Source organism: Choloepus didactylus, chromosome 6 (assembly GCF_015220235.1).
Source record: "Choloepus didactylus isolate mChoDid1 chromosome 6, mChoDid1.pri, whole genome shotgun sequence".
Classification (NCBI taxonomy): domain Eukaryota; kingdom Metazoa; phylum Chordata; class Mammalia; order Pilosa; family Megalonychidae; genus Choloepus; species Choloepus didactylus.
Genome location: NC_051312.1, coordinates 80,144,438 through 80,169,316, shown reverse-complemented (window position 1 = coordinate 80,169,316; position 24,879 = coordinate 80,144,438). Strand labels below are relative to the sequence as shown.

Sequence of the window (24,879 nt, the reverse complement as noted above, 5' to 3'; positions counted from 1 at the left end):
AGTAGTATAATGGGTTATGGGGGAAATTGTATGTATTTGGCATAATTATTCATACCTTTTTCATATGATTGAAACAAGATTCAAATTTCTCAACTACAACTTGTTTGCCCCAAGGAAAACTGTTTATGTTCAACAATTCTCCAATTTAGGGAATTTGGTTCTTCTCCCAGAGACCTCATGCTCTAATTCTCTAGCAAAGGCCACAGGACCTGACAGAGCTAACCAAATAGAGAGAAAGATGATAGATACATAGATACATACATAGAAAGATGACAGACAAGTAGATGATGATAGACAGACAGAAGGATAGTTATATAGATGATAGATAGGTGATGGATGGATGATAGAGTGATCACTGATCACTGCTTTCATAACAGAAATGAGCAGTGTTATGAAGAAAAAGAAATCTGTTCTACTTGAGTGGTAAAGATTTGAGGATATAAGTAGGCTTTGATAATATATCCACCCTGAAGTAGAATCCCCAAGTTCTGGCTACCAGGTTTTGAGAGAGATCATTTTATACTACAGAATTGTACTCCTGAGAACTTGAGAAGTTCAATTTCTCTCATATTTCATAAACTACAGTGAGATGACACCTTGCTGAAGAAGATGAAAGCCCATGAAAAAGCATGTAACTACCAATGTTAATGATTCATTGAGTGAGGGGAATGAATTATGGTTCTATTCTTTACCAAGTCTAGTCGCTTTTGCCCAAGACTCCCTCCTCACCCTTCTGTGGCTCTTCTGCATCCTGAAGGGGTCCAATAATCACTGGAAGAATATCTCAGACTTCGGTGTCAGCTGGTTTCCAGATAGGTTCAGCCAGTGAGAGGCATTGGCAGATGAAAGGTAAATCTCTCCCTCTGCTCCTCCACCTTGGGTGGTGTCTCTGACATGGACTTTGCCTCTTCCATGCTGCAGCGTCCATTGGTTGGGTTTCATCTTGGTCTCGTTGTTGTAATGTCACCTTTGACCTTCCAGCCTAGGGATGGTAGTGGCTTCCTGTTGTTGAAAATCCCTGGTTTGTCTTTTAGCATCCCCTAGTCTGTCTCTAAGCTCTTTTAATATCTGTAGAAACAATTTCCAGAATTAAATTTAGTCCATTGTAAATATTGCCCTGGTTACCACATTGTTGTCTGCCAATCAAACCCTCCTTTCTGTATCATTCTTTGTGATTCTGGGGCTGGGCCTCTTCCAACCATGTTCCTCTTTTGCCAAATAGCTCCCAAAACTCTGCAGATAGGGGGTGCTAGGAGGCTGGTCAGAAGAAGGGACTCATCCCCTCCAGTTTGCTTCCTGTTGCTGTCAGTGTTACCCCAGCAACACTTCTTCAGCCAAGCAGCAGCGATTCATCCAAATGGCATCAGGTGGTTCTGTTTTGCAGCTTTCTAGCACTCCTAGAACTTGTCTCACCATGCCCACTAAAGACACCAGATCAAGACAGGTGATAACCCCTCCGCAGCAAGTAAATCCCAGTCCCATGGGGCCTCTCTTCCAAACTCCTGAAGCCCCAGCAACTCCTAAACAGTTTCCACTCCTTAAAAGATCTGAGTTTTAGCTCTTTAGTGCTCCTTCTTCAAGATTCTAAAATGTGATCCTTTATCCAAATCCCTTCCTTTGTTTCTCCAGCCCTAGGGATAGAAGCTACTTCCTACTATTGCTATCTCCATGACACCTTAGTATCTCCTTTTTGTCTTGATGTTTCTCCAATACTTAGTTACAATTCTTTAACTTTCTCAGTTAGGGTAACTGGTGCGTTTCTTACATTATAATTGGACCCTTTTTATATATCTTGGCTTAGAACATGTTGGATACATATGAATTCAGCAGAGAACCACCACTTATCAACCACATTCCAAGCCTTCTGCTAGGATCTCAGGACATAGTGATAATCCAGACCAATGGGGCTTACCCTCAAAAAACATACAGAGTAATTAGAAATACAACAAGCAAAAATTCATTGCAATCAGTGTGAAAGGCATATTGTGGGAATACCTAAACCTTGTATTATACAGACAATCAGAAATATTTAAAAGGAGAAGAAAGATGCTAAAATATCAAAGACCCTACATCTTTCTTCTTTAATCAAGAAACGCAATCACAATATTTTCATCAAAAAGTACAGCCAGGAATCATGCATTCACAAATTCAATAATTGCTGAGTACCTACCAGGTGTCCTATAATATTTTACATAATGTAGATAAGGCAGTCAACAAAATAGCCAAGACTCACTCTGATGGTGCTTATATTCTAGTTGAGGTGACCGACAACAAACAAATAATGGGAAATGGAATGAAGAAAATAAAATCAAAACTAGGAATATACTATTGTATTCTTTGGCTTATCACAATGCTTTTCATGGTCCCTCGGCACTTATTAGGAACTTACTAAATATTTATTGAACAAACAGAAGAAGTTTCAAGTGACTTGGGCAATGTAGAACCAGAGTTGTGTTTTGCAGTGTGATGAAAGAAAAGGAACGGCATGAACTGAAGTCAGGGGTTTTATCATGTCAGGCAGAAGGAGACACTTCTGCCACAGCTGTTGTTGTGGAATAAGATAAAAGGAAATAAGTGCACGAGAATATGGAGAAAAGAAGGGTCGAAGAAGAGGCAGAAGAGAGTTAGGGAGGATGAAGGAAAGGTGCAAAAATGAGAAAGAATAAGAGGAAAGCTTGGAAGAAAAAGGACTATAAGAAAGAGGAGGAAGAAGAAGTGGAAGAGAGGAAAGGGGATAAGAAAGAGAAAGGAAAAGAAGAGGAGGAAGAGAAGAAGAAGAAGAAAAAGAAACAAAAGTTTGGTCATCTAATGGTTTATAATCACTCTTCATGGAAACTTCCCCGATCTCTTCCTTCCAACTTTGGGGTGATAATAGCCTCTTTAAACTCCTAGAAGTCAAACTTTTAATAATCATCTCATGCTTTAACATTTAATTCTCCGCTGCCCCCAAAGATCCCCAGCTACTGATATTCTTGCATCTGCCTAATCCCATCCCATTAAGTGTGTCAACTTAGTGACTCACTTCTAAGAAATCAAATATGGCATAAATAAGAGTGTGTGAAGCAAAGACTAGGTGAAGAAGATGATGATGACGATGATGACTTGTGACATTTCTCGCGCTCTCTGCTCTCTGTCAGATCACTTGTTCTGGGGGGAGTTATATCATGAGCATCTCCATGGAGAGCCCTACATGGCTGTGCTGAAACCGACTGCTAACAGCCACGTGAGTGAGCTTGACAGTGGATCCCCCAGACCCAGTTAAATCTTCAGAGATTGTAGCCCTGGCCAAGCCCTTGGATGCAAACTTGTGATGAACTCTCAGGCAGAACCACCCAGCTAAGCTGCTACTCAGTGAATAAAACATAGAGTTCATAATTTAATGAAATAATACATTTTTGTTGTTTTAAGCTGCTGAGTTTTGTGTTACTATATCACTTGATAATTAATATGGATGCAAGTCTTATATTTCAAAGAATCTGAAAGGCTAGGCATAGAAAAGACACTTAATAATGCTGCTTGGCTCAATCATTTATTCATTTATGTTATTTTTCAACAAACATTATTAAGTACCCAATATGTTTAAGAAGGTCCCTTACACTAGGATATATAGACTTTTTTTGTTTTTTTTCTTTTATTATTATTTATTTTTGAATTAAGCTTTATTGAGATATATTCACATACCATATAATCATTCAGAGTGTGTAATAAATTGTTCACAGTTCTATGATATAGTTGTGCATTCATCACAATTTTGAACATTTTCATTACTCCAAAAAATAAACATAAATATAAAAGTTAAAAAGAGCACCTAAAACATCCCATCCCCTCCCCCATTTTTAATTTAATTTTTGTCCCCATTGTTCTATTCATCTGTCCACAAACTGGATAAAGAGCGTATGAGCCACAAGGTTTTCACAATCACCCAGTCACACCATGTAAGCTACATAGTTATACAATCATCTTTAACAATCAAGGCTCCAACAAAAATAAAAATAAGAATAAAAATAAAAGTAAAAATGAACACCTGAAACATCCCATCCCCGTTGTCCCACTTTATTTTTCAACTAATGTTTGTCCCCATTTTTCTACTCATCTGTCATACACTGGATGAAGGGAATGTGAGCCACAAGGATTTTACAATGGCACAGTCACACTGTGTATGATACATAGTTACACAATTGTCTTCAAGAATCAAGGCTACTGGGTTGCAGTTCAACAGTTTCAGGTATTTCCTTCTAGCATATAGTTCATAAGAATATCCTCCAGAATGACCTCTCAACTCCATTTGAAATCACGCAGCCACTGAAATTTCATTTTGTTTCATTTTGCTGCCCCCTTTAGGTCAAGGCAAATTTCTCAGTCCCACAATGCTGGCAGGGCTCATCCTTAGGAGTCATGTCCCACATTTCCAAGGAGATTTACACCCCTGGGAGTCATGTCCCACATAGTGGGAAGGGTAGTGAATTTACCTGCTGAACGGGCTTAGAGAGAGAGAGGATACTTCTGAGCAACAAAAGGAGTTATCTTGGGGAGACTTTTAGGCACAATTAAAAGTAACCTATGCCTCTTCTTTGCAGTAACAAGCTTCAAAAGGAAAACCCCAAGATTGAGGGCTTGGCCTTCTAAACTGGTAGTCCCCAATGCTTGTGAGAAAATCAGTAGCTCCTCAGGTGCGGAAACTTAATGTTTCCACATTTTCTCCCAGTCCTCAGAGGGGCCCTGAAAATACATTTTTATTTTCTGCCCAAATTACTTTGGGATGTATTGAGATTTCACACTAACCTGTACAAAACAATCAGATCTCACTTCTTATTCAAAGTTCCATGTAATTATGGTGTTTGAAGAAGCTGACTGCACAAGTTAAATTATTTAGTGTGCTACAGAAAATATAGATCCTGCACCAAAGAAGCATCTCCTCTGTTGGTCTTACACAGAAGTTGAGGTTTAAAACACAATCAATATCATTCTTTACCCCTAGGCCTGATTTGCCTTAGTCCTAACCAGACTCACTTCAGTGATATCTTTAATTGAAGGATATAAACAATTTTAAAAGAGATTGTGATAGAACTTTGGAATGGGAATGGGCTGAGAAAACACTAAGTTGGAGGAAGTGAGAGGAACCAATCCATTCCTTCTTTATAGTCTCCGAAGTGAATTTTGTGACTATACTCTGAGAAAATCATGAAGAAATTCCCCGTTGCCAGTACCTGTATCATTCAAAACAAAACAAGGAAGAGGGAAGTGTTAAAAGAAATCCATTGATGCCAGGACAAGGCTCAACCTCTTTGTGATAAAAGAGTCCTGAATCCCATATAATATTCTAAATATGGTTGGTGGTATATCCCATGTTACTTTCTTACTTCAGGAAATATTTCTCAAGCTTCAAGTTTTAAAGAAACTTTGAAAATCAATGAATGATAAAGAATATAAGTGATACCTGCTTAGGCTGCAGGTGGTAACTGCTCATTTATGGGAAACAGCTTTAGACACTTCCTGAAAATGTACACTTGCATGGGCTTGTTCTATTCCAAAAGCCATGTGAATACCTATGTCACACCAGGCTCTGCTAGTCTGGGCATAAGACATGGTTTCTGTGATAATGGAGCACACAAATATGTATGTTATTCACTTATTCATTCTAACGGTCAAAAAATCCCAGGCACTGAGCAAGCACTGCGGATAACGTAATGAATAAGACACAGAGCTCATGATTTAATGAAGGCTATAGAACATTTCAATAGTCCTTGGTAAGCTCTGTAATGCAGAAACGTCAAGATACCATGGGGTCACAGAGAAGCTCAGGAGATTAAGAGAATCACATGGTAAGTGAAACTTATAATGGAACTTACAGCTGTCGGATTCACTAGGCAAGTTTTGGGTAGGGAAGTTCCCTGCAGAGGAAATAATGTGAGCAAAACCACAAAAGCACAGATTCATGAAATAGGGTATTCATTTGAGAATCTGCAAGAGGTTTCGTAAGGTGGGAATGAATGCTGTGAGCCTGGGAGTGAAGGGAGAACATTAGAATGGGGAGTGAAGAGGGGCCTTGTAAAATGCAACAGCTACAGCTTTTACCATGGAGCAATTGAATGACAAATAGGCAAATCCCAAAATTGCATAATGGTAGCTCAGAACATGGCCTGTAGAGAAAAGAAATTCTAGTCAGCTAGGAGTACGAGATGTACCTCTACGTGGAAGAGAATTTTAAAATGGATTCTACCTGTCTAAATTCAGCTAAGTCATAAAGACAATCAATTCTGTTTTCTTAATGGACCACCACTGAGAAATATTGAATTTTCAAAGAACCAGAAAGTTGACTTTTAAAATTCCTTCTCCAAATTCAGTAGTTCTCAACCAGGGGTAAGTTCCGTTCCCACAGGACATTTGGCGATGTCTGGACACATTTTTGGCTGTCACCAATGGGTGGGGGGGTACAACTGGCATCTATTGTGTAGAGGCCAAACATCCTGCAGTGCATAGGACGTCCCCTCACAACAAAGAATTATTTACTCCAAAATATTAATAGTGCTGGAATTAAAAAAAAAAATCTGTCATGATTGAAGGTATAAATGAGTCAGGACATGGAAGATTTTAAAAAAGAGGTTTGAAGAGATCTATTGGAAAGATCTAAGATCCCCACCCATCCACTAAGAGAGAGAAATGGGGAGATACATTTCAAATTACCTTGTGAAGTATTCCACTCAGAAAGCATGAATGCCCCTTGAAATTTGAGGGAGAGAGGGTGAAACTGTGGGCTGGTTCCTTACTCATGCATAGAAATCTAAATGAAGGGAGAAAAGTGACCTGTCTGTTCTGTTAGCCAGCTGGAATGAAAAACTGCTGCTGCATTCGAGTAGAGCATATGTAAGGATAGAGGATGCTGATCATTTCCTAGATGAGCTACATGCTGGAGACAGCTGGCATAGGGTTGTCTTAGATCCAGTCTGAAAGAGTATGTGGTTGTACAGGGGAACCTGGGCTGTGTATGGATCATACAGACTAAGGAGACAATTAGTTTAAATTAAGGGGAGAACAGGTGAGAGATGGAAACAGGGTTCTATGAATAATCCATGAAAACAAACAATGAAAGGGTCAGCTTTAAACATACAACAGACCCAGAAAACACCACAGCAGCTGACTGCAGCACCAGTGAATTATGAACTTTCTTTTTTCTGCATCTCTCTCCTCCCTAACTGAAGAGCAAGAAACCAAGCTTAGCAAGTCATGAGGGATGGAGCGGAGGAAGGTCTGTAACTCTGAATGCTAAAAAGTCTGACTGTAACACGAGGCTGGGCATCCTATTTACTCAAAGAAGATGCTTTATTATCTGAACACAACCAGAAAACAGAAAACTGAGTTTTCACCCAGGGGTAAACAAGGAGCTAGCCTCACTCAATATATTTAAAGGGTTGAGAAGAGTCAAAATAAAGTTGTTTTCTTTATGTATTGGGCTTGGTCAACAGATTACATAGACCTGGGATTTCTGAAAGGGTAATGATCTCCTCTCTTACAGTACCTGACCATCCATCATCAGTTGATGACTTATAGAGAACTGGTCCAGCAGATTGCTGAGATCTTTTTCAGCTTTATTATCAGTTGTCATTAAGGACTTCAAAAGACTAAAACCTCCCAGAAGAATTTTCAGACACAAATTCAGTGTAACCCCTCTTTTCCCCAGGGCTTAGAGTGAGATATAAAAGCACCCAAGCATGAATTCACTTTAGCAGATAGAGAGAAGGATACGTTGTTCTGTTGGTGTTTGTCTGTGTTCTGGTGAGTTCTGAAAACCCACAGAGGTGGACAAGCTGCCTCTCCTGCAGCCTGCTCCAAGAAAAGGTAAACTTGAGGAAGGGGTGGGATGAGGTAAAGTGGAGAGACTGAGTGTGAGAGTGTGTGTGTGTTGCAGGGCTGTAGGGAGACAGGTATCTTTAGCAGCATCTTAGTAGGTGAGCAGAGCAGGCTTTTGTTCTGACGCTGTCACTAGCTGATGGTTTAACCCTGGGTGATTCATTTTACTTCTAAATTGCTCACTTGTCAGAGCCTATCTCACTGGATATCAAGCTCACAAGATGAATGTTTCTATAATTCATTACAATTGCTACAAATTCAGGAAGTGAAATAGAGCTCAGGACAAAGGAAAGGTTCAGAAATCCAGGAGCAAAGTGGTTACAACCTATTCCACAGCTGAGACACACATGCTCTAACTTTGCTCTTATCTTATAAACTCTGAGATAGCAAAATATGTACAAGGATATTAAAAGAGTAGAGGGAGGGGAACTAACTGTGATCTTTAGATGAACCATGAGTAGCTAAACATTTCTTGTCTGTTACTATATTCTCACAGAGAACTGGCTGTGGGTTAGCTTCTAGGAATTGAGTAAGTAACGTGTGAGTGCCATCATGAGAAAGGCTGTGAGCAAATGCAGTGCATGAGGGCCAAGGTGGGTGAGTGGGTTAATGGCAGTGGACAGGCAGAAGTCTATGAGCAGGCGAGCAGGAGTGCTGTGTGACTTGACAAATCCATGTGTACAAATGAATGGGTAAGCATATGTAAATGCTGTATATACGTCAATGTGGACTGAGAATATGAGCATGGCAGGACACGTGCATGGTAAAGAGTGTAAGCTCAAGAGGGAATATGTGGATGTATTTGCATATGCAGGTATGATTGTAAGAGAGAAAGAGAAAGCGGGTAAGTATTTTATGTGCATGAAGGGATCCAGTATAAGGCTGTGGTGAAAGTGCTTGAATGTGTCTATGCAGATAATGAGTATTTTGAGAGTATATATGATTAAGTGAAGATGTGAAAGTTTATATTTAGATCAATGCCCTCTGCCAACTGAATATTAGTATGCATATAGAATATTTGGGAAAGAATTAGCAATTTTTCCAAAAACAGAAACAGTTTTGTGCCTTTGTACAACCATATGATTTTTTGCTCCTGTTTTGCAACAATTCTGCCAATGAAATGTTGATGTCCAGAGGCAGTAGATTACGTCCTCATCCCACTCCCACAGTCCTTTCCCTTCCCTAACCATACACATGTCTAATTCAAACTAGCTCTGGGGAATTCTTGCATTAATTGATAACACATCTGAATTCTACAACATTTTGAAGAAAATATGTATATACTTCCAAGAGCTATTAATAACTCAAACTCCTGTTGTCCTTCTGTCATAACTAGCTATGAATTGTAGTTTAACATAGTGCTATTGAATATGCATCTAAAATGCATGAAAATTGTGGATAATGAAATTTAAACAACTTCAGGTAATTTTAATTGTTATTTTTAATGTATTTGGCAATGTTTACCCTCTTCCACAAAACAGAAGGAAATACAGGGCCAGCCTGTGGCCTGATGATCAGAAAAATGTGAAGAAGATTGCCTGCATTTTTCCAAAATCAGTGAGTTCATGAATGCATCCATTTCCAACCTTGTAGATATCATCTGCTGTGTAGCTTATTCCCTGCTTTCTGTCCTCCAGTAAGTGCAACTTCCAGAAGTCGGAAAAATGTCTTGGCTTCCTCCTGCCATGGGGTTCATCAATGTCACTCACCCTGCTTCCTTCCTCCTGACTGGTGTCCCTGGCCTGGAAAACTCTCACTCCTGGCTGGCAGGGCCCCTCTGTGTGATGTATGCTGTGGCACTTACAGGCAACACAGTGATCCTGCAGGCTGTGCGACTGGAGCCCAGCCTCCATGAGCCCATGTACTACTTCCTGTCCATGCTGTCCTTCAGTGACGTGGCCATGTCCATGACCACACTGCCCACTGTCCTCAGAACCTTCTGTCTCAATGCCCGCCACATTGCTTTTGATGCCTGCCTAATCCAGATGTTTCTCATCCACTCCTTTTCCATGATGGAGTCAGGTATTCTGCTGGCCATGAGCTTTGACCGCTATGTGGCCATTTGTAACCCCTTACACTATGCTACTATGCTCACCAATAGAGTCATTGCGGGGACGGGCTTAGCTGTGGCCACCCGGAGCTTTACCACCCTCTTCCCACTTCCCTTCCTTATCAAGAGGCTGCCTATTTGCAGATCCAATGTTCTTTCCCACTCCTATTGCCTGCACCCAGACATGATGAAACTGGCCTGTGCTGATATCACCATCAACAGCGTCTACGGGTTCTTCGTTCTTGTATCTACCTTCGGCATGGACCTGTTTTTTATCTTCCTCTCCTATGGGCTTATTCTGCAGTCTGTCATGGCCATTGCTTCCCGTCAAGAACGTCTCAAAACTCTCAACACATGTGTGTCACATATCCTAGGTGTTCTTGCATTTTATGTGCCAATGATTGGGGTCTCCACAATGCACCGCTTTGGTAAGCATGCCCCACGCTATATACATGTCCTCATGTCCAATATTTACCTCTTCGTGCCTCCCGTACTCAACCCTATCATTTATAGTGCCAAGACAAAGGAGATCCGCCGTGCCATTGTCCGTATGTTTCACCGCATCAAGATGTGACTTTCACATTTGGCTTTGGGATCTGCTGTTGATTGTGGCCATAGGCTATCATCAGTGGAATCATCATTTTCATCATCATCATTGTCATCAAGTGTAAGATGGACTTACGTGTACTGGACAAAAAGTAAAAGGGCAGGAAATGGACCTACAAAACTTTTGAGAGAAAATGAGTGAAAATGAGTGGTATGTTCTGTAAATGCCAATGGAATTCATAGAGGTATAAATATTAGAGGCAATTGAGTGATTAGACAAGGATTTACCAAGAAAGTTTGATCTGAGCTGGTAATCATTTTCTGCAATAGTGAATATCACCAATAAATTAATAATTAATGCATTGAAGGCTTAAATGTGTCATGTTCTATCCTAAATCATTTATATGTGTTAATTCATTTAATCTTCATAACAACACTATGAGGCATAGAGAATTAAGTAAGGTGTCCAGGGTCAAACAGATGATATGTGGTCCAGATGGGATTTGATCTCTGCCTAATTGACATCATATTGACATTGCCTTTGCTATTCCTGCTTTCACCACCTTTGTCATCCTCAAACAATCATGACTCCTTTTAACTTCACAAAGTGAAATTTGATGCCTACTCAAAGTTCATCAGAAAGTATATGAAAAAAATGTGACCCAGAAAAATGGGTAGAACTTCACATTTAGAAGTTCCAGATTCCCTTTTCCCCTGTCTACCACTTAATTCTCTCCAAAAGAAAACAATATTCAGTATCTAAGCCATATATTTTTTTTTTTTTTTTTTTTTTTTTTTTTGCCATTGAGCTGAGGGCATGATTTTTCTTTCTCTTCTTCTTTTGAGATTTTAACTTCCTTTCCCAAAATGACAAGAAAAGCCATGACAGAAATCATGTCCTTCTGTTTTCCAGCTCCAGAAAGGCCTAGGATAGGCAGATTAGAATATTTGTGATTTAGATTCTAGAAAAACAATTGTTTCAAACCTTCCCTTAGACTGATTTTCCTGGCATAGTTTTCCTTGATATCAGGTAGGATACAACAAGTAATCTTTGGCTTAATTTTCATGCTTTTAGTCTAAATTTAAGCTTATTCTGGACTAAAATAAAGAAGATATCCCATGAAATCTAAGGTAGCTCACCAATGAAACTGGGCCTGAGATCTCAGAGCAACAGAGCATACATTCATTTGGAGACTTTCTCTCATTCCTATACACAGCTTTACTGAAATATCAAGAAGTTTCAGAGACTAGAGAAAGGGAGCTATTACTACGCAATGTGAGTATCTGAGATCCAGTTTTCCAAAAATGTTCAAAAGTACAATAAAAGATTAATAATATATGTGCTGCTTTTCCCCTAAGTAAATTACTTTAGGGATATGAATGAATATCATAATTCAATATGACTTCAAATGAAAAATAGTGTTTAGTGGTCTAAAATAAAATATGGCCTTCAGTCATTTTTGAAATGTACTTCCTGATTCTTGTAAGATGCTCTTCTTTGCAATATCAAAAATGATTATAATTATAATAATAATTTATAATGCCTTGAGCTGTTAGTTTCAAATGAATATATGGATGCAAAGGCAAAGCTTAGGGAAGCTGCTATGTGAAAGTGAGGAAAACCCTTCACTGATTCTCACCCCAGGGAAAGAGAGAAACCGCCTTCTGAGCACAGGCCTGACTTTGAAGCCAAGAAGCTTAACAGGATAAGGAACTGAGAGCAGAGGAATTTACGCCTCTGCTCCTACCCTCTTTCTTTCCCCTCCTTTCCCCTTCATCAATTAAAAGAGCTGCTGGTTTGCACTGGCTGAGGGAACAGGCATTGTTAGGTTCTTCTCCTCTCATGAGGCAAGTGCCCTCAGAAAAGCTTAGATTCACTCCTACAGCAACTATCTTAGAAAGGTCTAAGGTCAACTGTATTTCTTTTTGTTTTTGTTTTGTTGTTGTTTTGTTGTTTTGCTGTTTTGTTTTGTTTTGTTTTTTTGAACTTCAGTGGAAATTATCTTTTGCCTTTTTTATATGACATGCTTTTCTTTGAATTCACTACTTTCCCTGTGGAAATGGTAAAATATCTGAAATTTGACCTAGCAAAAAGGAGAGAAAAAACTCTTGTACTTCTTCTGTTTTAGGCCCCTTAAAACAACTTCTAATCTGGGAAAATGAAGTACTGAACATGGCCCAGCAAAGGTTGTAAGGAGACTACTTAGAGATTTGTGTTAAAAACCTGAGTAATAAAGGTCATGTTTTTGTCTTGTCTTGTCTTGTCATGAGTGTGTATATCATTCTCCACAGCCAATGCTGGGTGGTTGGTAAGGAGAGACAGAGAAGAAATTAGGAAGATGAATTAGGGTAGCATATGAATTATTGATCTCTGTACCTCACAGATAAGACTCATAGAAGAGTATATAACTAGAATATAAGAACTTTTTAAAATCCTTATTGCATGGATTTTACGGAATTTATTTCTGCATGAAACAAGGGATTGGGGAAACCTTCAGAAAAAGGAGAACTTGGCACAAGGGGGCAATTTCAGCCTCACCTTCTGAATACCTCAAAGAGCCCAGCCTTACTCAGTGAAGTGATCTCCAGACCTGATCAGCAACCCTGGGACAAGACTGCTTTCTGGTGCAGTAATGATTCTGTAGAATGAGAAATACTCTTCACCCAGACATAGTTTTAGGGATTAATTAATGGAAGCAGCAACATAGAGTCCTTAGCAAGGGCATTTCCTCATCAGGAGACTCTTCAATACTCCACGATCAACTGGGCATATTTTCTAACTGTGCTGATGTTACCGTGGGCTCAGGGCCCATTGTTCCATATAATTCTCAGATCAAAAGCGATCTGTTTGTTGGTTCTTGGACAGGCAACCTGTCAACATCCAGGCATCTGATGGAATGTGTGTTCCTAAATGCTCTCAGGTTTCATAGAGACAACATATAGGTTGTGAAGTCAGCAGTTCCTTTTTAATTATCTCTCTAAGTCAAACAATTAATTGAGGGCCACTGCCAAGCAAGTCCCCTCTGCAGGAGAACAGGAGAACTGCTAAGCAAGCACTGACTTGGCTTAAATGTCAGAAAACAGGATTTGGTTTCATGGAGTTGTGGTGTTAGTGAAGGGGGTGATTTTGTGGCTGGTGTTCATATTTATAATAAGTGTTTTTCCCTTTTTATTTTCTCCCACTGTATGTGTAAGACTTGTTCATCAAATATACTTAGAAGATAAAAAGAGGAAATAAATTATCCAATGAGTGATTCTTTAATTTATTTAGTTTGTTTTGTAAATGTACAACTCAGAGGTGAGCTGATAGCACCTTGACTTTTGATATTTCACTGAAATATGCATAAGCCTCCAACACTCTTTTAATGGGAAGTATAATCTCCAGACAAAACTTAACTCAACCAAAGCATTGGTATGTGGTAGGTTTTATTAAAGGCTCAGGATGACAAACAGAGTTCACATAACAGAAATGCAAAAATTAGTCAACCTTGATCCTGTACCTTGATCTGCTATCCATGTCACTTAGAATAGTTTCTCCCTGAAGTGTCCTTCAACTTTTATTTTTTCAAGCAGAGAATTTTAGTCTCTGTTCCTTACTTTCTTTAGGTCTAAAAATTTGTTGAGGTTTTGCAGAGAGGGTGGTGGATGTGATTTTAGTGGCAAGCTCGTTTTCCTGTGATCTTTGCTTTTTGTTTGTTTTCTTATAAGAATCATATCAGCTCACTCATGGCTCACAGTAAACCCTAGTTATTAGTCCTAACAGCCAAGCCCAATGCTTGTGTTACAGAGACACATTTTTCTGTAAATTTTTAAAAGGTTTCAACTTAATAGATTTCCAAGTGGCCTTTTGTATACCTGACATGATAGTGTAAAAACAGAATCTTCTGTGTGATCTTTAACACAAACATCTGTCAGTGGTTTAATAAACAAGCCTTTGACTAATAAGAAGAGGGAGATAAAATAATCTAAAACTCAAACAAAGAAATTCCTGCTAAACAGATATATTCAAAACTTTACGTAAGTGAATTATAGATACGCGATTGGAAATATTTCACATGCGAACTATTCAGCAAAGTTTCGAGGTTGATTGTCACATTCAACAGGAAATAACATCCATAATTTAGAGTCCAATTACCTACCAGAACATTTTACAAATAATGTGGTAAAATATGTTTATTATTATGAGAAAAAAAGCAAAAGAGCGATAAGATACAATTAAGGTGTAAATTGGACTATTGATCCCTGTTTTGAAACAGATATAGATTTATTTCCTATATAATTTATTAAAGAACCCTCTCAGTATTCAGTCCATATACAAATATTATAAACATGTTTATATATCATTTACTTAGATGTAAGTACACTAAAAAAAAAAGAACCCTTATTTTACAGTCTGAAAAAAACGCATCTCATGATCCTAAGAGGAAAAATATGGAAAGGGATGTCTTTTAAAAAAAATAACTTTGGGCTTCATTCTGTGCCCAGGTGCTTTCTGCCATCAGCTGTCAGGGTTGAGTTGTGCCATGGCCTGTCCACAGCCCAGTGAATATCCCTGCATCATTGTGTTTTCCTCTGCCAAGTGCCCACCTGCCTAAGTGGACTGCGCTGTGTGTGCTGTGCATGAATTTGCAGAAGATTCCCCTCTCTTCAGAGCTGTTACCCCCCAGGGATGATGCTCTGTGAATTACCCAATGTCCTTCAGCTCCCCTCCTCTGCTCTGACATGTGATGGAGTCCCTGGGCTGCTCACTAGAGGAACTGAAGTTCTGTAGTCCTGAAGCCTGTGAGATCAGGCGATCACTGCCACTGAAGCATCCTCTCCCCACCATCCATCACCGGCATTGTTAGTTTTCCATTTAGAGTGTTTTCTGGTTCCCTGGAAGAACTCAGCCCCTCCCCCTACCAGTCATGTCTCAGGGATAACAGCACATGATTTTTCCACAGATTCCTCCTGGTTTTAAGCTTCTGAATTTCAGGTATTTTTGGTTAATATTGTTTATTATTGCCTTATTTCAGTATGTGTTGGTCACAAATCTTTTGCATCTTTACCTTCTAAAGTTTAAAGATGTCCAAAACAATTGCTCTTTTTAAAAATTGTGGACTGATACTTTTGATCTCAAGTGACATAATCCCCGATTATATCTTGGTCTGTAGGGATATGTTAGTTACTGTCTGTTTCTTTATCAGAAGACTTACTTGAAAGCATAGATGTTAGTAGTATTTTGGAACAAAAAAAAAGGGCCTAATTGAAGACCCTTCTCCTTCTTGAGTCTGAGAAAAAATTGCAGTATCCTGTGACATAGTTGATTACAATGCAGAAAAGCCTAATGTTTTGAGTTATGGGTTTTAGCCAGGCTATGCCATATAATCAAAGGCAACTACCCAGTTGTAATTCCATGTTCAGGAGAAGTTGGAAAATTTCAAAGGACTAGCCTGGCACACCCAAAAAAATAGGAATAACTACAAAATGCTAGGGTACTTGGCTTTCCATAAGATCGCTCCCCACTCATAGCTTTCCCAATAAAATCTTTTGTATCTTCCTGCGAATCTCCTAAGTCTTGATGGGATAGATAATAGGATTAACCATTGGAGGCACAAAAAGATAGACTAGGGACATGAATTTGTGCACATACTCAGGAGCATGCTTCCCAAATCGATGGACCATGGACACACTAACCATGGGTACATAGAAGATGAGCACAGCACAGATGTGTGACACACACGTGTTGAGTGTCTTGAACCTCTCCTCCTGGGAGGCAATGGTCAGCACAGAGTGCAGTATGAGCACATAGGAAAGGAGAATGAGCACTGAGTCTGCACCAAAGGCAGAGATAACAATGAACAGGCCATACATGCTGTTGACAGTGGTATCCCCACAGGGCAGGCGGATCAGGTCTGGGTGCAGGCAGTAGGAATGGGTCAGGACATTGGCCTTACAGAAAGGCAGTCTATTCAGGAGGAAAGGCAGTGGGAAAACCATGCAGAAGCTGCGGATGATGATGGATATGCCCATGTGAGCCACACAGGCATCCGTGAGCACTGTGGCATAGCGCAAGGGGTTACAGATGGCCACATAGCGGTCAAAGCTCATGGCCAGCAGGATCCCAGATTCCATCCAGGAGAAAAAGTGAATGAAGAACATCTGGGCCAGGCAGGCATCAAAGGTAGTTTCTGGAGCATGAAAGCACAGGGCAGCCAGTACAGTGGGTAACGTAGAAAAGACACACCGAGGTCATTTATAGACAACAGGGATAGAAGGTAGTACATTGGCTGGTGCAGGCTCTGCTCCTCTACAACGAAGAGAATTAGGGTGTTGCCCAAAATGGAAATAGCATAAAGCTTCATGAGGACTGCAGCCAGCCAGTGCTCCAGGCCCTCTATCTCTGAAAAGCCTGTTAGTGTAAAGCTGTTGGTGCTTGAAGTGTTAAGCTTGAAGCTTCCCATGCAAAGTTCCTGAGTGTTTTTTGGAAAAACAAGAATCAGAGTGGATGAAGGTCAGGGAGTGGAAGACATAAAGACCAGGAGAGAGGTCATGTCCTCAGGATGGGGGGGGGACAATGATGCTTAGATTCCACCATGATCATGAAAAGGTTGGGAAGGGACAGGTCAGGGATCACTGGGTACACAGAGGGCCTTCGGTGGTCTGACTGTACCCACATATCGTAGGCTCCAGCTCTTCCCTATAGAAATCCTTCAACTCTTTTTGGACATTATCCCTTATTTTTATCTCTGTACTCTATCTAAGTTTGAATTTTTTTCCAGTTATGGAAAATGATGCTGCCCTTTCTCTCTAATAGTCCTTAGCCAACACATTCTTCAAGAATCAAGCTACAAATAACCCTCCTTGATGCTTTCCCTTACTACCATCCTCCCACTGATGTATTCACTGTTGTGAAAGAGAAGCCCCTTTCTGTCTGTATTCTGAACTGCCTTCTTCCCATGCAAACATTCAGGCTTCACTCCAGCTGCTCATCCTCTTGTTATTGCTTCAGCTCCTCACTTATTCAGCAAGGGCCCAAAAGTCCACACTGCTCCACTTCTGGTTGTTCTTCCCCGTCCCCCCACCCCTGCATTTACACATGATTTTTCTCTGTTTAGATCAGGTATTACCAAAACTGTACTCTATGTTAGAGTCACTTGAGGAACTTTTAAAAGTCTCTTTGCCCAGGCCACACCCATAGCAGTCACATCAGAATCTCTGGGTATGGAACTCAGAAATCAGTTGTATTTTTTTTAAACTTCCCAGATTATTCCAAAGTACAACCAAGTTTGAGAACCAGAGGTTTACATCACTCTTCCATAAGCAGTCAAACATGTCCCACTCCCCACTGACCATTCTCCTTGCTAAGAATCAATTTCAGGAGCTGCTATCATAGGAACAATAAACAAACAAAAACTCTATATGGTCTCCACATGTCCTCTATTTATCACCTATTTCTCTGCTCCCTTTCACAAGTAGTATTCTCATAATTATTTTTTACTCATAATGTCCTCATGTCTGTCTTCTCAATATCAATTATTCCAAAATTTATGTGTCTAACTCACTTTTCTTCTAGCTATAGATTTACGAACTAAACTTCCTTCTTGACTATTAATTTTAATAGCTCATTAGCATCTCAAACAAAACATATACATATTTGAGCTCTTTGCCAATCACTCAATTGACAATATACATCATCTTATTAAACTCCCTTACCATCTATTCAGGTGCTCAAGCCGGAAAAACCTAGGAGGCATCCATGGCATCTCTGACCCTCCCACATCCTCTCACTCTCTCTCACTCCCAGATCTATCTATTTATAATAACACTGGCTTCTTCTCTCTACCTCACTTCCAATTGTAATCCATCCCTCAGCATATTTGGCCAGGATGTCTGCTGAGGCTTCCTTACTTGTTTCCCAGTTCAGTGTCACTTCTAATCCTTTCTCCACAAAGTAGTCAAAGTATTTGTTATACCTCAAATGATATGGTCCTGCTGAAAACCCCCAACAGCTTCCCTTAGCCTTTGAAATAAGAATTCAAATAAGAATGCAAGCATTCTTACCGTGATATACAGCACAATCAGTATAATTAGTATAATTATTCATTATTTGTGTGTTCATGGTTTTTTTGTTCTTGTTGTACAGTCTCTAATATATAAATAAAGTAAAGTTTAATTTGTATTGTTTTTAAATTTATACAGAGGAGCACAAAAACTATTCAGGAATTAGTGCCTCTAAAGATCATGTCAATTTCTTCATCGTTCTTAACACATTTTAGAGTTATAATACATTATCATGTATCTATTTGATGATTTAATTAATGACTTTCTCCACAATAAATTATAATCTCCAATAATTGTCTTTTTCTCTTATCATTTTAACAAGCCAAGGGACTGGACATAGAACCCTTGATTAGGAGTCAGAGATCCCTGGTTCCAGTTCTAGTGAAATATTGGTTAAATAGATTAATCAACTATCCTAGGAAGCAGGTATCAAGAGGTTCAATTTTTAGGAAACATGAATTCAGATAAGTAAAATAAGTTTCCTAATGTCATCAATAGTGTTTTATCTCAGCTTTGCCATATACCTACTGTGACTTTAATTAATGTCTTCATTCCTCATTTTCGTATCTTTAATATAAGAAAAGCAATACAACATAAAACAATTAAAGTACATATTCAGGTCCGTAGTGCAAAATGTGTGCTGAATAAATGGCAATCAAGAAAGTGATGAAGAATAGAGACATTTAGGGACTGAAGGTCCCTGGTCCCTTTCCATACTGTCCTCTCACTTTCAGGTCCCCAACCAAAGGCTCTCTTCTTTTTCTAGACCTTTTATCCACCACCCAATGAGAACGTTGGATGTGAGTCATTCACATTGAAGTTTTCATACCAAACAAAAGCTTCAGAAGTTGTCCCTCTGAGCCAAGTCTATACATCCTAGGAATCATAGAGAAAAGCTGTGGGAATGAGACTAGATAGTGGGATTTCAGGCAACAGGGGCTATAAATGGGGAGTGTGGTAATGGGGGCAGAGGTGGGATACAGGAAAAATGTGTAACGCTGGATCAGAGATAGCCTCCCCACTTTTGCACTTTGAAACTACGGATGAGGTTCCTAGGGGCCTCTGTAAGGGAAAACCTTACCTCCCCTGGATAGCTTTCATGGATGGAATGAGAGAGGTAGGTGCAGTATCCTCTGAGGGGAGAACAGTGATGATTCTGCACATTCTGCACACAGTCCCACGGCCAACCTCCACCCTCTCCCTGCCCTGATATCTGTAAAGCTGCCACTGAAGGGTCTCCGGGGCCTGGTAATTCCAGAGGCTCAGAGCGGTGGCTGGGGCAATAGGGAATGCAAAGGAGCTTGAGTGGATAACTCCCCTGTGCCCTGGCATTTCCCCCACTCCTGGATTTCATAGAAATGAAGAGTTAGAACTGGGTAGGCCTGGGGTGATGCCTTTATAGGGAAGGAGCTGAGTCCCAGAAAGAATTCAAAGTAAGTAAACAGAGCTTGATTGGATTCCCAGACCCACTGATTCCCACTGATTCCCAGAGCAGGGATCTTTCAATTAACCATGACACATCCCAAACAGATTCCAAGAGGCATAACAGCATAACTATTCAGAGCGTAAGTTTTTAGAGAGTAACACCCTGGTTTGCAGGGGCTGTGCTGGTTTTAACACTGAAAGTCCTGCTCCCAGGGCAACTCCTCAGTCACCAACAAACTGGGTCCAAACCAGCTTCTTCCATATTTAAGTGAGTGGCCTCCAGAAAATTATCCAATTTGTTTGAGTTTCAAATTATTCATTTTTAAAACTGGAGTACAAATGCCAATTGATTGGGGTAACTGTGAAACATATCACCCTACAAGTGCTTATAAAACAGGAGCTATTATAGTGACTTGCCAATTTGTCGTCTGCAGAGGAGAACTTGAACAGAGGTTGGATAGTCACTTGGCTTTGGGGACTCAGAGGGCAGGCTGACCCCTAAGTCACAAATTCAAGGGTCTTAAGACTAGAAGAGATTTTGTTTCATCTAGCATCACATCCAAACTTTAGTAATAGAGAAATTGAGTCTCTAAGGGGAAAAGGCTTACTGATATGCACAGAGAAATTGTTCACAGAATCAGAACTTGAACAAAATTATCCCAATCCAGTCCCAAGTCTTCCCCCACTCCCTGTTCTCTCTTATCACCAGGTTTGGGGATTGAAGAGGAGGATAAGTAAATAAATAATACATAATCTTCACTTATATATATATGTAGAAAGAGAGAGAGAGTGAGCGTGTGCACGCACATCTACTAAGTGTTTGGGACCATAAGGGTTTCTTTGATATAGGTTACGTCATTTAATCCTATAGAAAACCTGATAAATAAATTTTATGTCAAAAAGCAGTACTGAATTATGCAGTAGCAGACTAAGCATACACATTTTCAGCAATAGAGAATACTCAAAATATTTTGTTTAAATATATTGAGATGTTATACATATATGACGATATATATTAATGCAAAGTTATACTCATGGGAAAACTAAAACGTTACTGGACTTCCTTACCTCTATTTTAGAGTTTAATTTTTTTTATTGTTTTTAAATTTATGTAGAGGCGTGCAAAATCTGTGCAGGAATTAATGCCACTAAAAGCCTTTATTAAGGCCGGCTTGTAGCATCTGCATGTATGCATTGAGTGTGTGCGATTGAATGTATGTACATGTATGCATTGGAATGGAGAAAGGGATACAAGGGAAAGTGTCTCAAATTACTTGGAAATAAGAAACATAGGTCTGCATTCTTATCAAGAAATCAGTCACAAGAGATCAGCAGAGAGAAATAAAATGACACTTTTATTTTTAAATGATTCCCAGAGACTTAAGATTTGACTTATTTAACCTGATTGAAAATATAGGAGAAGAAAAATTGTTACTATTTATTGAGCACTTACTACATGCCAAAAATTTACTAGGATCTTTATAGGCATCATTTTGTAATCACAGAAGTCTATCAGGTTTTTAAACTACTCTTTACAGATGATATATTGCAGATTCCGAGAGTTTATGAAACTTGCCAAAATCATTAAATTATTGGAAGAGCCAATATTCCAATACAGGAACAAAAACCTACAACTGTAAACAAATATACTACACACACACACACACACACACACACACACACACACACACACACGCATGCATGCATAAAATCACCAGTTGGAAGAAGAGTTAAAGAAAAAGCAACTTGAAAGACAGCTTCAAGCAAAGACAAGACAGTTACGCAAAGCACCAGGGGCTCACGTGTTAACACATTGTTTTTTGGAGTCGGACACTTGCCCAGCAGACTCTGAGGCTTGAAATTTTTGAATCATATATGCCTTTTTCACCCGGAAATATAATTACAGTGTGTCTCCCACTAAGGACAATGTGCTAGTCAAGACCACAAGAAGATTTTTGCCCATGTAATCATTTTATTTCTCATCGTAAATTATTACCATCACACGTCTATGTCATGGTCTTGGTTAGTGTAGTTCATCCCTGAGAGACAGAACTACACTGAGGGTAGTGCTGAGGTGCATCAATAAATAAATAGGATTTCCAAAGTCACAAAACATGTCAGTGGCAGAACTAGGTTCTATTAACATTGTGTCATACACAATAGTGAGCTCAAAGGGTAAGCATCTCTCTGCCTGTTCTCCGTGGATTCCCTCAGCACAGAACGTGGGGCTTGGCACATAATGGTGCTCAATAAATAGTCATTGAACGAATGAATGAGGCTCCTCTGCAATTTGGTGTTGCAGACCACCAGTCCAAATTTGTCCCATCAGTGTGAAATGTACTTAGCTATTGAAGACAATAAGGGAAAGAACCAGAATTACAACAGTTTTCAAAGTAGTGTTACCAGTGAAAATCACATGCACCTTGAGCCTGGGAGTTAGACTACCTGGGTTCACCTCCTACTTCTCCACGTACCAGTTGTGTGATCCTGGACAAGTTGCTCAATCTACTTTGTCAGCCTCACTATCCTCAACCGTAAAACAAGAATATAAATTTTACCTACATCCTAAGATGAAAATAATGAATCTTTTAAAATAATGAAAAAAATAAAATCAAAAAAACTTTTGAACATTGCATACCTCACAATAAGCCATCAAGAAATGTTATCATTACCATTACTTTGCAGCTGGTAAAACTGAGCATCAGAGGATTTAAATGACTTGGTCTAGGTAACCCAGAAGAAAGGAGAAGAGATCAGGGGGGATTAGTGCTGACATGAGTATTCCAAAAATAAAATACTTTGTTATTTTGTTTTAGACTAATTATTTGATATTATCCACTGACTACAGGACACCACAGGCTTCTGGTGAGATGGGATGTGGGGAGTGAAAACTTGATGTGTTCTCACTCTTCACTGAATTTTCCTGAGAACCAGAGGGGTGAGTCCCTTTGGGCCCAGAATTAGGTTCCCGTGGGTGGTGACTGTGGGCCCTCCACAGCCCAGAGCTGCATGTGGAAGGGAACAGCTCCTCTAGGAAAAGGAGGAACTTCTCCTGAGGATGGGTGGAAAGGAGCACTTGGAAAGAACCAGTGAGGTGCCCACAGAGCTCCACTCCCCTGGGAGGCGCCCACCCTTGGAGCTCGCAGATTGTTCTCAGTTGCCTGCATTTCTCTCTCCCTCTCTCTCTCTTCCCAGCCCATTTCATTATAACACTATATAAACAGTAAGTCTTCCCAAACGTCACTAAACAGAGACAACTACTAATGAAACTTCTGTGATTCCTTTCATACACTTTTTTCTATGCAAATGTACAAATGTTTAAAAACATTCTCTTAGTGTTTTTACTAAAAAATAAAGGTATCATGATATACTTACTATCTGACAATGTGTTTTATTTGAAAATGCACTTTAACATTGGTTTATGCATTTTTCTTTGCTGTAAATCTCTTGTTTTGTTGCAGCCATATCTTCTATTTTAATCAGTATAGCATTTTTGTTTTTCTTAATGTTTTGACATTTGGGGAGTCTACTATATCCCTGTCTCCAGTTTCTCACCTTTTTAGAAGTAACAAAGGAGGGTAATCTCACTTGTATAAGAATCCTAAATTTACTTTAAATCATTTTATTAGGTTCTCAAAAATATCCTGAATTAAGGAAAATTGTTGGGAAGAACTGACACCTTTAAAATGTTGTTTAATCTTTCATTTAGTCACATGCATTTGTGCCCATTCATTCCAGGATATTGTTAAAGCTGTCAATACTATTTTTAAATTTCTGCCATACATTTTCTCATTAAAATATTTCTGAAGTGAGAATTACATAATTTGAGAATTCAATAATTTATTAACAAAGTATCTGCAAGATTTTGGAAGTGATGGTTTTTGTATTATTATATTGTATTTGGGTAATTTTCTCAATTTTCAGGAATTTTCCATTGAAGCCTTTGTGTTTTCTTAACCCACAAGTTACATCATTTATAAATACTGATGCATTCTTATTCATTTATTATTCAAACTACAAGTATTTATTGAAAGCTATACCTAATACAATGCTCAAACACTAAAAATAAAAATTTGGTTATTCTAAAATAATAGTTTTCCTTTATTGAGTGATGATTAAATGACAAGCAATATACCAACTGCCTTACATGCATTATCTACAAACTTTTAAAAAAAAAAACAGTAACCTGGTCATTGTTGTACCAATTTAACCAATGAGTAAATTGTGGCTCAAAAAAGTTGGGATTTTTCCAAGGCCATGACCTACTTGCCACAAAGTTCACTTTCTTTCTAATATTAACACACAATCCATTCTTTAAGTAAGTTTACTGAAATAGAGAGCTAAATATAAGCACTATATACAAATAAACAGAAACGTGCAGAATGATGATCTCATGCGGATGATGTAATTCCATAAAAAACACATCAAAGCATTAAAAGTAATAAAATATGCTTTACTCTTGTTGGGAGTATGGGGAGCAAGTGGAAATGCTTCACAGAGTAGAAAACCCAAAGCTAAACCAGTGGCCACCCATGATATCTGTCCAATGAACATTTTAATGAATGATGCAGAGTTTTCAGGCATATGAGCATGTTATAAATAATTTCCTTTGTGGTGATTCATTTTAAACAGAGATAATAACAACACATTGTTACAAAATGAGGAACTAGTTATTAGAATGTATATTTTTTTTTTATTGGCCAAAGAGGGAAACAAAAAACTTGAGCATTTTTTTTTCTAAATTATGGCCCAGTTAACCTTGGTGAAACATATTAGTTTAGGTCTTAATCATTGCCAGACTGTCACTATATACTTGTTTAGCAAGAATTCCAGAATTCCAACAGGAAGTCAGTTTCTAAAAGGAAATTTTAAAAGCCTTGTCATTTTTTTGTCAAAAGTATTGAAAACTTAAATTGTGGAGTAACAGTAAACACTCCTGAATTCTGACCCTTCAACATGTCTCCTGC

At 39.1% G+C, this 24,879-nt stretch overlaps 1 protein-coding gene and 1 pseudogene across 1 annotated transcript; one reads left to right on the top strand and one right to left on the bottom strand.

Moving 5' to 3' along the window:
- The first annotated feature begins 9,527 nt into the window (after positions 1–9,527).
- LOC119537440 (olfactory receptor 51I2) lies at positions 9,528–10,472 on the top strand. Its single transcript, XM_037839884.1, has one exon. It carries the CDS (start codon positions 9,534–9,536, stop codon positions 10,470–10,472), a length of 939 nt encoding a protein of 312 aa, XP_037695812.1. The 5' UTR covers positions 9,528–9,533.
- A 5,477-nt stretch (positions 10,473–15,949) lies between these two features.
- On the bottom strand, positions 15,950–16,887 carry LOC119537501 (annotated as a pseudogene).
- Between the last annotated feature and the right edge of the window lie 7,992 nt (positions 16,888–24,879).

Bases quoted from the DNA above. Each gene is read 5' to 3' on its own strand.
- LOC119537440 (XM_037839884.1), top strand. From the start codon at position 9,534: ATGGGGTTCATCAATGTCACTCACCCTGCTTCCTTCCTCCTGACTGGT.